The 15,284-nt window shown below is 40.3% G+C and overlaps 1 protein-coding gene across 1 annotated transcript in view; it reads left to right on the forward strand.

Moving 5' to 3' along the window:
• col23a1a (collagen type XXIII alpha 1 chain a) overlaps window positions 1–15,284 on the forward strand; it is a 174,110-nt gene that overhangs the window by 155,796 nt on the left and 3,030 nt on the right. Inside the window, exons 11-31 of the mRNA XM_084719305.1 lie at window positions 177–293; window positions 4,536–4,562; window positions 4,694–4,720; window positions 4,888–4,941; window positions 5,053–5,112; window positions 5,230–5,274; window positions 5,394–5,471; window positions 6,783–6,806; window positions 9,581–9,625; window positions 9,769–9,813; window positions 10,436–10,516; window positions 10,614–10,667; window positions 11,625–11,699; window positions 12,395–12,421; window positions 12,513–12,572; window positions 12,658–12,729; window positions 12,843–12,869; window positions 12,974–13,027; window positions 13,587–13,673; window positions 13,879–13,971; window positions 15,220–15,258. Of these exons, the coding sequence (XP_084575431.1) occupies window positions 177–293; window positions 4,536–4,562; window positions 4,694–4,720; window positions 4,888–4,941; window positions 5,053–5,112; window positions 5,230–5,274; window positions 5,394–5,471; window positions 6,783–6,806; window positions 9,581–9,625; window positions 9,769–9,813; window positions 10,436–10,516; window positions 10,614–10,667; window positions 11,625–11,699; window positions 12,395–12,421; window positions 12,513–12,572; window positions 12,658–12,729; window positions 12,843–12,869; window positions 12,974–13,027; window positions 13,587–13,673; window positions 13,879–13,971; window positions 15,220–15,258 (1,191 nt within the window). The remainder of the gene's footprint in view (window positions 1–176; window positions 294–4,535; window positions 4,563–4,693; window positions 4,721–4,887; window positions 4,942–5,052; window positions 5,113–5,229; window positions 5,275–5,393; window positions 5,472–6,782; window positions 6,807–9,580; window positions 9,626–9,768; window positions 9,814–10,435; window positions 10,517–10,613; window positions 10,668–11,624; window positions 11,700–12,394; window positions 12,422–12,512; window positions 12,573–12,657; window positions 12,730–12,842; window positions 12,870–12,973; window positions 13,028–13,586; window positions 13,674–13,878; window positions 13,972–15,219; window positions 15,259–15,284) is intronic.

Here is a 15,284-nt window from a genome sequence, read left to right on the forward strand (position 1 = left end):
TACCTATGGCAAGATGGTAGAGGTTTCTGCCAGTTCTTGCACTGACACAGATAATCATAGAATAGGCAATCCAAGACTAATATCTGTTAAACAATAATGTTTTGCTTTTCCAAGGCTAAAGAAAATATGTTTTTCTGTTCCTCAGTCTTCTGTTTTGTGTTTTTTTTTTTCATCAGGGTGACCAAGGTCAGGCTGGACCAGCAGGTCCACCCGGTCCCCCAGGTCCACCCGGCCCCCGTGGCCCCCCTGGGAACACAGGAAAGGATGGGCCACGTGGCCCTGCTGGAGAGCCGGTAAGAGCTTTTCCTCACCGGTCTAAATGCCAAATGTACACCCACTACATACACACCCACACACACTTGGTTGCTGTTTTTCTTCGCCTCCTTCTCCATCATTCTCCCCCTTTTCCTCACCCTCTAACTAAGGTTACACCACAAAGAATGCAGTCACTTAAAACACCTCAGTCATCAGGGGCTGCCGTTACCCCCATTGTGTCGACCTGGAAGGGTTCAACCGCAGGGTGTGACAGATTGCAAATTGTATTTTTGTGTGTGTCTGTGTGTGAATGTGTATTTATACACATGTATTAAGGGGGTAAGGGTCTATGCAGTAAATTGTAGTGAAACCATACTCTCATTCTTCCGGGTTTGCCAGTGAGCTGTGGCTTACCTAAAAGCTCCCAGAATAGCAGCTCTACTCCTGGCCTCATCTGTTTTGTGTAAGACAGCGGCCACAAAGTTCTCCATCACGCCCCCCATTCTCCCACCCTCCTACCACGACTGTGTCACTGTGCGCCCCTGTAACAGATATGGCACTGCGGCGAGTTCATGGGCAGTTTGCCGGCCTCGCCAAACAATAGTTGTGCTCTTTGCCTGAGGCAGTTTATGTTTCTCAAAATTAAGGTTCTGCTTCCCAGAGTTTAGTTTGCTGAAAGCTGTGGTTATAGGATGGAAGAGAGAGAAAAAGAGGCTATGAAGGTAATTTTTTGTTTATCTAAGTGAAGGAATGAATGCTCTGTTACCCTCAACTGGCACGGGACAGCCAAGGATTCAAGTGAAAAATGTTGGTTACAGTGTGGGTGAGTTGGGAGCTTACGCAGAACTGACAAAAAAAGAGAAAGCCAGCACAGCTCAGAAAATGACTAAAAACAGACGTGTCAAAGAGAATGGGGCCCATCCTGCAACCTAGTCAATTTCAAATGGATTTTCCAAGTTGATTAAAAGGCGTTGCGAAACCCAAAACAGCAAAACAAGGCAGATTGGTGCTAAGAGCCGCTCCATGTTGTGGGCAGATGTCTGAGACGTCAGAGCAGGAGAAAGTGAGTAAGCCTGTCAGCCTGGGTGTCCCCTTTCATTTGTAGTCATGAAATTGCTCTGATGGATGTGTGCACATTTTCTTTATTTTAACATATTTAAGTTTGAATGGGTATCAACACGCAATACTTTAAAGGTATCAATTGAAATAACCCAGTACGAAATAGTATTGAAACCTTTCCAGTCAAATGATACCTCCAACCTCCAATCCTTTTTGAGATCAGATCTAGAACAAAAATAAATTTGTATGGTTTTGCTTGCCACAAGCATTTTTTTTTTATTAAATGAGATGTAGGTGTGATTTGTCTACTAGTGTCTGTGTTGTGGTATGAAGATGAACATGGCATATTTGATGGAGTTGACAGTTCAGCATGCAGAGATGCCACCAAAACAATGTATAGTCTTTCTCAGCTACACACTTGTAGCATCTGATAAAAATAAATGCATAAAATGCAGAAAGATTATTTCAGAAATGCTTTCATTCTCATGACGCACTAATGACTTAATTGGTTTTGGTACTGGTTTCATAATTTCGTAAAGTGATACTCAGCCCTATATTTAAGTTTAGTTAAGCAAGCTTGATACCTCTTGTCAACTTTTTCCTCTCCTGTTTCCTGTACTGAAATATGCAATGTGCCGTGATCATATATATTGAAAATATAAGTAAATTTTCAAGATGGTTAAAAGACATTGCTTGTGGAAGTTTAAAAGAGATACATATTCACACCTTAAGTTATAATGTAAGCAAACTTTAGTTACCTAGTTAGCTAGCATATTGCTAAATTAGGTAGCTTGTCAGTTAGCGTTTTGCTGACATTAGCCAACTTAAGATGTGATTCAATTTGTCTTTTTTTTTTTTTTTTTTTACAAGAAAAGGAAAAGTTGATCAAATCACTAAGTTTGCTTAACTTACTGGAGCACAGAGCAAAAGGGGTCAGGACTTCAGAAAGGTCAGTTGAAAATGCATCTGACATCTGAACTGGTCTACATCCATCCTTTTCTGCAGTCAGGATAAGAGAAGTGCCAAAAAAATATTTGCAACAGCAATTTGTTTCCCGCTGCTGTTGGGGAAAGATCAAAAGATGAGGAGGAGGTAAGAGGGGTGAGAAAAGAGGTTAAAAGGCTGCTGGAGTGACTGAGGATGGAAATAAAAGAGGACCACAGAGCAGTCGAAGAGATCAGGATGACAGTTTGTATGTGCTGGCAGAGAGCAAGAAGAAGAAAATCATCTGGGAAACATCCAAGTAGCTTCTGCACATTATTGTAAAATATGAGCACAGAGTGGAAGGCTAATAACCTCTGATTTATGTCATGCATTTATTACAGTGCACTGACCGATCAAGTAAACACAACTACTTGATAGCAGAGAGTTTGTATGTGAGACAGAGATGGAGGGCTCTTGCACAAGATCCCGCCAAGTCTCTGCTGTGGATGACTTCATAGCAGATGTTTAGCCACTCCGTGCATGTGTCCACCTGGCCCTCACAAACAGCAAAGATAGGTCTGTTTACCTAAATAAGCCAAATCACTGATGGACAGGGAATACTTTTCCAGTGTTTGTGTTGGGGGTGGGGGGGGGTAACTGTGGCTCATTGCTCACCATACACCAAAACCTGGCCAGGGCTACACAGCCATCTCTTGCCAATGGCAAAAAAAAGGCAGATGAATGACAAATTAAAAGAAAAAGCGACAGAATGTGTATTAAAAAGTGTTGTCGTTGTTGTTCTCTCGTGTTGTTTTGATGATGGTGGTGGAGAGCGCTGTCTTAGTATCACCTCGATCCAAAATCTCCCTCACATTTTCAAGTAGACTAAGATCTAGTGACTGCAAAGGCCGGATCTGACTTCAACTACAGTTTATTTACAGTTCACAGTTCACCCCAAAATCAAGAATACATAGTGTTCCTCTTACCTGTAGTCCTCCTTATCCATCTAGATTCAGAGTTTCGGAGATATTAGCTGTAAAGGAGTCTGACTGCTCTTGAATGAAATGAAAATTCAACAGTAATGAAATCATGACCTGGATCCTCAAGATAATCCACAGACCTTGTTGTGAGCAGTTGCATGTAGGAACTACTTTCTTTCTATCTAACCATAAAACCGTATTACCATGCAGAAGAAAGCATGCATCTATTCATGGACAACAGGCTTGTGCTCATGACAGCACGCGTTGTAGACATTAATGATGTCCTCCTCAGCTGAGCTGCTCTCATCCAAGAGTAGATGCACACTTTGTTACCATATTGGAGAGAAGGAAGACATCTTTAGGATCGATACCTCTAAAACTCGGCAGCTCTCACCAAAACAATTTTGATCAAGTACCACAGGTATGTATTTTCGATTTTGGGTGGAGCTTTCCCTTAAATGTTACATGAAGGTTGTGGTTATTCATTTTAAAAACAGATCGTATAACTGTAACAGAACTGGGGTAGCTACTTGTCAAGGGGAAAAAACAGTCAGTGATTTGGGTTTTGGGATTTGGGCCCAGCCGGAGAAATTAAGGGCTGGTTCACACCAAAAGGCCCAGCTCCTGTGATTGGTCAGAATGTTGTTCCCTCCAGAAATGAACAGCTCCAGAGGTCACTTAACTGCAGACGGTGACCATCCCTTCAAGGCGGACCAGAGTGTGTTTGTTTCATCTGTACCAGAGTTTGAGTCCAGTGTTCACACCAACCAAAACAAATCACACCAACAGGGTAAACACTCCAGGATTCACTTCAATCGGACAAAACAATGCCGGTGTAAACCCACCCCTAAAAAAGATCATAGTGAACAGAACTCTCCTCCTGAATGTGCCGTGGTAGATTATTCCAGGGAAGCAGAGCTCGGTGGGCAAAAGTTCAACAACTGAAATAAATTTTTAAGAGGAATAGTGATGTTACTGGAATCAAAGGCTGTGATAGAGTATATGGAGAAATACGAGTGGAGATATATGAGGGAGGGATAGTCCGTTTAGAGGATTTTGAAATCAGCTCTTGAGCGTGAAGCCAGTACAGAGACATCAGTCCAGATGTTTTATGATCCAGCTTCTCAGATCTTGTGTGGACTGAATCTGGTTGTTCCTTTGTCATCAGTCCCTGAATTAAGTGCCTGGCAAATTCAAGGTTCTGGACTGTTCATGCCTTGTTGAACACTGACATCTAGTGGTTAAAGCAGTTTAACCCTTTGATGAGATCTGACTGATGTTTAGACGGTGACTAAGTTTCTCCTCTGCTGTCCTCAGGGTTTTCCAGGTCGAGATGGCGTCGAGGTGAGTGTGGTTTGATACCAGTTTACACCTCAAACAATCTGATTGTTGTTCATGAAGTCCTGCTTTTAGTCTGTAGTGATGATTTATTTCTCTCTGGATAATTACACTAATCAAATATATTTCTGCCCCAGGGGCCACAAGGATTGCCTGGGAAGCCGGTAAGATGATTAATAGATTACTGACCTCAAGTCAATTTAATTGTCTTATTTATTGTTTTTCTCAAACACTTAAACTTACTGGTCAAATCCAGCCGTCTGCTACAAAAGTAACACGTGTTCCCAAAAGTTTGTGCTTGTGACCTTTACTGACTGTCATGAACTGACAGGGAGAAGACGGTGAGTCCGGCTATCCAGGACCACAGGGCCCTCCGGGAGCCAAGGTACAGATGAGCTCCATTCCTCAGTTATCATATCTTACATGCTGATTATTTTAATAGTTCTGTCTTTTCATGCATTCACCTCCGATGTTTATTGTTTGTTTATTGAAACAGGGCGAGCCAGGTATGGGAGAAAAAGGAGAGAGAGGCATGGACGGACTCCCAGGATTGAAGGTGAGAGACTTTTACATGCATCTTTCTTACTCATATGATTTTTCTACACTAAAAAGATCAAATATCAATTGTCTGACAGAGTTCTATCATAATATGAAATCTCTGTACATCACACAGGGAGACAAAGGGGAAATGGGAGAGCAAGGACCACAGGGATCCATGGTATTTCATTTTAACCCTTTAAAAGCAGTCGCTCTAATATGAAACACTTGCATTATGATTATCTTTTGACTATCAGTTGTCTATGTATCTCTCATTCATTTTTTCCATCTCTGTTTCAGGGTTATCCTGGTGAAAAAGGCACCCCAGGCTCCTCAGACATCATTGACTTCAATGGGAAGCTTCTAGATGCTTTCCAGGTGAGTCAGATTAAAGGGTCAGTGACTGTATTTACACACACATCAATTTTCTGCTATTATTCAGAATATGACAGTATTCTGACTTTGATGCAGGTAAACAGCATATTCCATTTGGATATTCTGAATTAGGCTTTATTCGAAATGTAGCATTTTCTATTTAAGGAAAGCCAACAGCCAGCAGTTTGCAAGACTGGGGTGAGATGCATGCACAAAGGAAAATCCCACATGTCTGGTCAAAAGGAGAAACACACCTACTTTGAAATATTGTTAAATACTTGGATATAAACTGGGTTTTGAATATGCACGAATATTGCTTTCTTCTTCTTTTCAAGAAGGCAGTTGAATGAATTTAAGTGAGTGACTGTGTTCATATAGTGGAAAATTTTGAAAAAATACAATGACGCAAGAAGCAAACTGGCTCAAGCAGCTGCAGCTGTTCCACTTTTCACCAGTCTGAATAGTCAGAGTGTTGTGTTTCTACAAATCCACAATTTAACTTGACATTTGATTTTAAAATCAAGATTATATTTTTTAATTTAAGTATTATTTAGTACTGACAGCTCTGCCATTGTTAGACTACCCAGACTTGATTTGTGAAAATCGACAGATCATTGCATTTATGTCCTGACATCTGTCAATTATATTTTAAAATTCTTAAAGATAGTCTATATGGTATATAGTGTGATATATCAGTTGGTAAGCTATGCTGTGTTGTCTTTGAAGAGTTGTGTTCTCCATCAGACACACACTTGACACTGTAGGGGCGGAGTGACAAAAAAATAGTGGTAAAAACACTGATTCTGGCTTTGAGTTATATTACTAAATCATAAATCATTCATACAAATAGATTTGATCTTAAATTGTGTGTCCAAAATATTTAAAAACTTTTGTAGCATTTTTCAGTACTTTCATATGGCTGCACCTGCTGCACTTAAGTCTGCTGCACTTATATGGATTTATTGTGGCGTTTCTATTCATCAGCATACTCAGGGTAGGGTGGGTAAGAACTGACTGACTGTCAGCACAATTTTCATGAATCCCACGTAGCATTTTCTTATTTTCCTCTTACTGCTCTGTACACAAGAGAAAAATATGACGGCATTCACACACGAGGCCCATTGTATTTGTGTATGTGAGGTCAACTTTATGGTTGCATCATATATTCCATTGAGCATGTAGAACCGAATCTCAAGTTAGGCATCAGGAACAACTTAAACAAATCCAGAAATCACATTGTGGCAAGAAACACATCTGAATATTTTCTTTTCACAAACCGCAAAAACTGAACATGTCGCCATTTCTTCTTGACAGGCTATCAACACCATCAGTGTTTCGGTAATCTGCTGTTGTTTCTGCATGGTTTTGGTGGAGTGATCAGTAACTAACACATATGATAATACATACGCTCACTCACGCGCATAAGCACACACACCCTGTATGTATCCACACCTGCTTCAGCCAGTAGATTCGTGCGTGTTTGTTGATGCCCTCCTCTACCCACAGCTACATACTTCAGATGTATTGGATGTCTCTCTGGAGGCCACATCTAAAGAGTCTTGCTGAATGTACCAGTCTCTCCCGTGTATCCATTTGGGATAAAACACACAGCCCCAGCAAATATAGTGCAGCTGTGCTGTTCTATCAGATAACATGTCGCCTAAAGAAGCATGCTTAATCATGCAGAAAAATCAACAGCCTTTGTTACATTGATCTGAGTGTGTTTTCATGCTTTGTATCCTTTATGACTCACAAGATACGCGGCTGTAACTTGCTATAGGGCCGCATGGTGTTTCTTTGTATTTGTTTCACATAACTCAGTGAGTGCACAGGGGGAATGCATTTGAAAGGATGGGAATGGTCGCCACAGTCTCAGTTTCACATCCTCTTCTTCATACGCGAGACCCTTTGATTCTCCCATGTACCGTGCTACATGCTAATAACAGATGGCTATCTCTGCAGTGGAGTGTGTATTTGATTAAAAACCACTATGTCCCCTCAGACCTGATCTGAAATGGCTTCCTGCATGCAACGCCATGGACAGCAGCATGAGACAGTTACAAAGGAGTCGGTGAAGACATGAGATCTTATCAGAAGCCTCTTGCCAACGTGGAGCAGTTGGTACCAAATCACACGAGGTCTCAGCTAGAATTATATCCACGGAGCGGGTTGTGCTCGTTGGCCACCCAGCTTGTGTTATGATCCATTCATTCCTTGTTTGTGTGAAAAGCTGCATTGGTTTAATTTGTGGTGAAAGTTTAGGTGGTGATGAATTTTGTTTTGAACGATGCTGAAATTCTTTCGGTCTGTTGTTGTTTGCTGCCATCGTTCATTTTTCGTTATTTTGTGTAATTATTTGCATGAGTAGCCTTCACTTTCCAATGATGGAATATCAGAGATCAAATAGATGTTTGTAAACATCTATTTGTTCCCATGGCTTAAATGTGAGCCCGTCAAAAAGTTAGACATTGAAAAAAGGAGGGAATCGGCATGTACACCTCTGGGAGTTCCTTTTTTAATGACTTACATATGTCCAAGGACTTCAGAGGGAGAAGTAACAAGTGTAACATTGTGGATGTGATTTAAGGGGCTGTCAGTCAACCAGCATACACGACAGCATGGGATGAATATGGTATTCTTCATCCAATGTCATAAAATCACAGGAATGTTTTATTTCTCCTCCTTTTGTGCCACAGCCTCATTGAGAATGAAAAATGATGCCAGGCTATTGTGCAGCACAAACCGCACTCTGCAATCTTTTACAATCTTTGTAAGATAAAATTGCTTCAAGTTGGTTGTGATCAGCAAACAGAGTGAGCAAAATAAGTCATCAGCTTTGTTTACTGTCAGGCGTGCGTTGTGAAATCTGTCAGCCTTGGTTTGTGTATAGTTTTGTGTTGGCTCGTGTTCAAGCCTTATGATGGAACTCTGTGAGTTCCCACTTTTTCCACCACTGTGATAAACAGTAAACTGCTATATTATACCATATGTGAGTGAATGAAACGACAAATGCAATTTAACCGCCTATAATCAGCATTTTTATATTGACAATGGATCACATCATTTCTTGTGTAAGAATGATAAATCCATGGAGAATGATCATTGTAGTTCCGCAGAGTTTTCCAGCAATTTTCAGGTCTTTGTTTTTAACTTTCAAACCTGCGTCTGTGCTGTTTAAAGGGACAGTTCAGATTATCTGCAGTGGAGTTGTCTGAGGTACTTATCAATGATCAGTGTATTAGCTACAGTAGATGGCGATCAGCACACCCCCAGCTTGGAGAAGCAGGCAGGGGTACTGGTGTTGGAAGCTAAGCTGCTGTGAACAGGGTCAAAAAAAAAAAAAATCAGTGAGTACTATATTTAAAATATTTTCACCACTTAACCTTGCCGTCAGACAGCCTTCTGATGGGAAACCACTTAAGCCATATATTGGTCTTTTCAAACCGACCACACTCCATTGTCCATTTGTCTGTCTTATTGTGTTACTTTGGTTACAAACTAACTAACTGATCGAGGCAGTGGTAGACCAGCAACTCCTGTGTTCTCTTTGGTTGGTTTGGAGAGAGCAATATTAAGAGGCTCATACTGAAGGGGTTGCTTGTCAGTAATCTAACATAGATTTTTTAAGTAGGCCTTTTTTAGGTGGCTAAAATACCTTTTGTTGCTCAACCTGTCCACAGCAGTAGACTGCTTAGCCTCCATGCTTATGCCCCTCTCTGCTTCTCCAAACTTGGGGTTACATTACCTGCTCAACACCACCATCACCAGACAGACAGGTCAGCAACCAGCTGGTGAAGACAGTAAAAGATTTAGCAGATCAAGCCAATGATATTTCCCAGAGTAAATACTGGACACCCATTTATCAGATGGACACAAACATGACTTTAAAGGAATGGTTGTTTTGTCTCTGTGTGTTTGCTAACAAGTTCATCATATCAACTCAAAAGGTGATGATGTGTCAGTGCTGTTAACACTTTGTTTCCACTGCCCCCAACTGGCCAAAATTAGTAACTGCAGTGCAAGATTTCAGTGTAAAATTAGACACATCATATAATTTTCTTGGTATATGTATCGTTTGTTCAAATTCTGTCTTTCTGTTTGTCTTTCTCCAGGGCCCACCTGGACCACCTGGACCCCCAGGCTCTCCAGGGGAAAAGGTAAGGGACTCTGTCGTCCTACTAATGTACTGTCATCAATTAGTTATGGAGTTAAGTTAAAGCAGATTTTGTGTTAAAGCCTGAGTTTGTTAAAGCTAGTTATATTCACTGAATGAATCTTTCCTCTCTTTGTTTTCTTCCAGGGTGAGCTCGGTTTACCTGGACCAGCAGGTATCGATGGGGAGAAGGTACGGTTGTGAAGAGGCAGAAATTATGCAGAGTGATTAAATGGCTCATACTAGGCCTGTCATGATTAATTTTTTTGTTGAATGTTATATTATTATTATTATTATAATTATTATTATAATTATTATTATAATTATTATTATAATTATTATTATTATTATTATTATTATTATTATTATTGTTGTTGTTGTTGTTGTTGCAATTTTTTAACACAGTAACCTTGTAATTGTTGAGAAAATTCAGGAGTTGGAATTGGAATGTGAAAAAAATTAAAATATTCAAAATAAATAAAACATTTATAAAATAATAATTAGAACCCTGCACATAAGTCTTATAGTGGTTGGGAAAACCCTGCTGTTTTTTTTTTCATCATGTTACCTAAAATTTCAGTGACATTCTTATGTAAAGGACAAATTTAATCATAACAGACACCATAGAGGTCAACAAAAATTGTTGACAAGTCATGTCCATATACTGTTTGATAAGTCAATAATGTATTTTTTGTGACAGGCCTATGTCATACCACCGTTTATGCTTTTTAATGATAGATATAGTGGTTTGAGAGCTCAGTTTTATTCACCTTCTAATGCTGAATTTGGCACCTTCTCCATTGTTTGCCTCCAGGGACCTAAAGGTGACGTGGGTGAGACAGGACCACCTGGTGAGAGAGGAGAGAAGGGAGAGATGGGGCTCTCTGGGCCTGCTGTAAGTAGCAGCAGTAAAAATGTTTATCTGATACACAAAAAGTGAAAAGTAAAAAAAAACAGCTGGCAGTTCATGTTACTCTTTGTTGTTTGTTCAGGGTATGGATGGACAGAAAGGAGAGAAAGGCGACTGCAGAATGGATGACAACCTGGTTAGTGTAACACACACACACACACAGAGAGTTCATCACACAAAATCCATACATCAGTCACTTATACATGTGTGTAGATCAGTGCAGACACAGAAGCAACAACAGCTTAAAGGACAATACCAGTAACTGTGCAAGGTTCAGCCTTTGTATTATTTCATTATCCTTCTGGCAGCCATAGGTTTCTATTGATTTGCATATCGCATCAACATCACATCAAGACTACATTAAATATAATTTCTGCAGCTCAGGGTCTCTCAATCAAAACAATAACAGAATAAGACTGAGTATATTGTAAAGTAGTATGGGATGATGGGAGTTGTTGTCCTCAGTGGGCTTAATGCAGAAATGTTTTCTTTTTTTCTCTTTTATTTGTACAACGCAATAAGAGGAAAATAAGAAAATCCTACGTGGGCTTCATGAAATGTGTGGTGACAGCCATGTCTCTTCTTTTCCACCTGAGTATGTTGATGGAAATTTGACAGGAAATTTGCGATTAGTACATGCATGTGCCCCAGAAAAATCCATATAAGGGCAGCAGACTGAGGTGGCATGTGCCGACCACATTCCAATAACCTGCTGACATTTGTCAGGTTTTTATCATTTTAATGTGCAAATGTTACAAATTATACCTTTGGCTATTATTATGAGGTAATACAGACTTTTGAAGTCAATGTGATCATAACCTACATGACACAAGGATAATACAAATGATACAAATGAATGGAAACTAATAGCTGTTCTGTAGAAAAGATTAAACATCTCTTTGACATGCTGTCGAAAAGCTTATGACATGATTGATCTAAAATGTACATGATTTATGGTTGCAGAACCAAAATGTGCAAAAACACTGGTATGGTCCTTTAACCAGTCAATTATCTGCATGTATGACATAAGTTCAGTTTATCCACAATGAGCTCCCTGCTCCTGTTTCACTCCTGACATTTCAACGGTCCTCAGGTTCAGATGATTTCCCAGCCAGGCCCACCTGGTCCACCTGGCCCACCAGGGGTTCCCGGATCCCCTGGATCCATGGTGAGTATTTCACAACAGACATCACAGGCCTCATTTACAAAAATATTGTTAAATTTATATTTTAGCTTAAGATAATTCCTGACAGTGTGCTTACATTAATTTCATAAAAGATACAGAGCATAAAAAAACTTGTTCATGCAGGTTCTAAAGAAGCTCATTTGTGTTCTATAAATCTTAAATTAACTCAAAATTGATGGCATCTGCCTTACAAGCAGGGATTTCTCATCATATAATGCAGAAAAATGAGGGTTTAGTCAGGAATAGCCATGGACCAAGAGAGAAAAACAAGATGACGATGATGTTATAGAAGATTGAAGTCAGGTAACATGTATTGTTCTGTGCACTAAATAGTGGGTTCACAGACAAAGCCAATCATGTAAGGCATAACACATTGCTCACAAAGCTAATGCAAAGTTAACTATAGGCTTCAGCTCGTTTGCATCCTTAGCGGTAAATACCCCTACATAACCAGGAAAAGAACCTGCATCAAGTCTACAGTTTGCATAGAGATAAGATCATTTCTACATCAAAGTAAGGTTTTATTAAAAAATGATTTCTGTGTAAATTGCGTAAACTGGCTGTCTGTTTTATAAATAAGGACCCAGGATCCAAATCCAGGTAGAAACTACTGAACAAAAGTCTGTTGTTTGTTTGCACCTGCAGCTTTAACACTGACAGTACACACTGTTTTTCAGGGGCTGCATGGCATGCCTGGTCCTAAGGTAAGACTGTAAGACCATGTGTATATACAGTGTATGTGGTGGAGGTGGTGACGTGTTGTTTGGTGCTCAGTGTTCCTGTGTTTTAATGCAGGGTGAGCCCGGATATGGGATGAAGGGAGAGAAGGGAGACTCTGGTGCTCCTGGACCTCAAGTAAGTAACGCTGACCCATAGATATCACAATAAGACATGATGTACCTGGACATGTGACAGTGATGGTGATGTACTGTAACTGCAGGGATTAGCCGGCCTCCCGGGTACACCAGGGTCTACGGGGTTAGTGGGTCTTCCAGGTGCAAAGGGAGAAAAAGTAAGCACCCAACCACCTGCATAAATATCTTTACTGAATCTCTCTTTTTTTGATTGTGTGGATGCTGAATAAAATATACACTGTGATTTATATGTGTGAATGTGTGTTCGCAGGGCCGACCAGGGGAGCCTGGACTAGATGTGAGTTTCTCAAGGAAGTTTTTAATATGATCTTTTCCAGCTGAACGTTAATCTGTATCCAGTGAGTGAGCTGCTTTCTGACCTGTTTGTGCTCGTATGTCCAGGGTTTCCCAGGTCTGATGGGAGAGAAAGGTGACCGAGGGGAGAGAGGAGAGAAGGTTAGTACAGGACGCAGAAAGAAATATTTATCTTTACCAAAATATGACAAATTATATAGTTTCTCATTATTACTGCATCTTGTTCGGTATTTCTTGTCTGTGCACAATAACACATCACTTAATGGCAACACCATGATGTGTTTCATTGGTTCCCAACCAGGGGGAAAACACTGCCAAAAAAGAGCTTATATGATTGTAAAAAAAAAAATATTCACAGGAAATTATCTGTACTAAATTCATACAAATCACTTGTTTTAGACAAACTTCCTATAGCTACTGTGTTCACTATTGGGGGTAACTGTACAGTTTATCAGTTTTTCTTATTTTTATGAACTGACTGTAATGAAATATCCATAAAAATGCATCATTTAGTCAGGGGTCGTCAGTTTTCTCAATGATAGGAGAGGGGTCCCTTTAGGAAAGAGGTTGGGAACTACATTTGACATTTCTAGAGATGTAGTCGCTCTTAATGACACAAACACTTTTGTCTTGATGCAGTAATATCATATGATCATTTATGAGCGTGTGTGTGAGTGTCTGATGTCCTTCTCATGTCCAGGGTGACAGGGGAGCAGTGGGAAAGAGAGGTCTAAAGGGCCAGAAGGGAGAGCAGGGTCCTCCAGGCCTGGACCAGCCTTGTCCTGTGGTATGTCACCTACACACACACACAAACAGACACACACACACACACACACACACACACACACACACACATTACTCACTCTCACTTTCCTCTCACCTCTTAGATGTACTGTATTGCCCTGCTTTCTTCACTGTTTCTGCCATTCTCTCTGTTTTCCTCTGAGTTTCTTCCTCATTCCTGTAAATGTGTAACTGGCTCTCGCTGACAGGGCTGTGATGAGACTAAAGGTCTGTCTGAGGAGGCTGGGCTTTCCTCCCCTCCACCTCTTCCTCCTTCAGGCCCAGAGGCCCCCTGTCCTGTGGTACAGTATCTCTGCTTCCTTCTTCCTCCTCTTGCATCACTAGTCATGCCTCTACTGTTGCTTTTTTCTTTTCAAACACATTGTTTTGTGTCTTTTTCATCTTTCAAACTCTGTTATGCCTGTGCTCTTTGTAAATAACTCATACATTCACATAGGTCTTCTTTAGGTCAGTTTTCACTAGCAATATTTACCCATTGGTGTCAGATGTAAACCTTGCCTGTCCTTATTATTTATTTTTTTCATGAATGATATTAGTCACCCTTTACATTACATATACCTAACCAATGCACAGTATTAAAAGGAACTTGTAACTAAACTTTGTAACTCCACAGGGCCTTTAAACTGTAAACCATCATAGCTCCACCCCGCCTCCATCTTGAATAAAGTCCTATACATTGTACAAGGGAGAAGTTAGCCTCCAGGGTTTTCTACCAGAAAGCCTTTCTAGCAGAAAGCTGTCTGCTTTGGTTATTTTTTTTTTCTTTTCCTTTTCCTTAAAGGCAGTGGTTTTGGACATACAAGATTTCCACCCCACAGTTTTAATTAGTGAAATACAGAAACGGAGGATGCAGAAATGTAACATCATTCTAATCGGCAAAATACCAGAAAAGAAAAGAAAACAGATAATGATGGATAATCATCAACTAGAATAGTCTGGAAAGTTTAAAAAAATCACATAACCTTACTGTCACGCAACTTTTAAAACCATGAAAAGACAATACTTATGCCATGTCCTAGCAATATCCAAAATCTAAGACGATATCTATTCTCATACCGCAATAGAGAACAACTGATTGCCACCATAAATAAATAGTTTGACTTAACACACAAAAAAAAGAAAGGCTTGGCTCTCTGGTGTAGAGTTAGATGAGAGGATCGATACCCCTCTCTTTTATCTGTCCGTTAAATATGAATCTGCAGGTGGTGGCTCGGTAGCTCAGTTGATAGAGAACGTGCTGAAGCTGTGGCTCCTCTGCGGCCGCCTGCAGCCCTTTGCTGCCACTCCACCGGTCTCTCTCCCTCTTTCCTGACGCATCATCAGCTGTTTATCCATTTAAGGCATAAAAGGCAAAATATATTTTTAAATGTATACATCAATCTGCTGATGTTCTAAAACTGAATACCTTAGACATTATTACAGTTGCCGCTGATATTTAAATCACCAGGATGCAGAAGTGTGAGGTGTGTTTGAGCATCACACAACATTTTCTGTCTTGTTAACCCTCTACTGTTGTTCTCTCTCTGCAGGGACAGGATGGGCTGCCCATACCAGGCTGCTGGCACAAGGTGAGTGTCATGAAGTCCAACATATT

This window comes from Lutjanus erythropterus, chromosome 5 (genome assembly GCF_056507025.1).
Source record: "Lutjanus erythropterus isolate fLutEry1 chromosome 5, fLutEry1.hap2, whole genome shotgun sequence".
NCBI lineage: Eukaryota > Metazoa > Chordata > Actinopteri > Lutjaniformes > Lutjanidae > Lutjanus > Lutjanus erythropterus.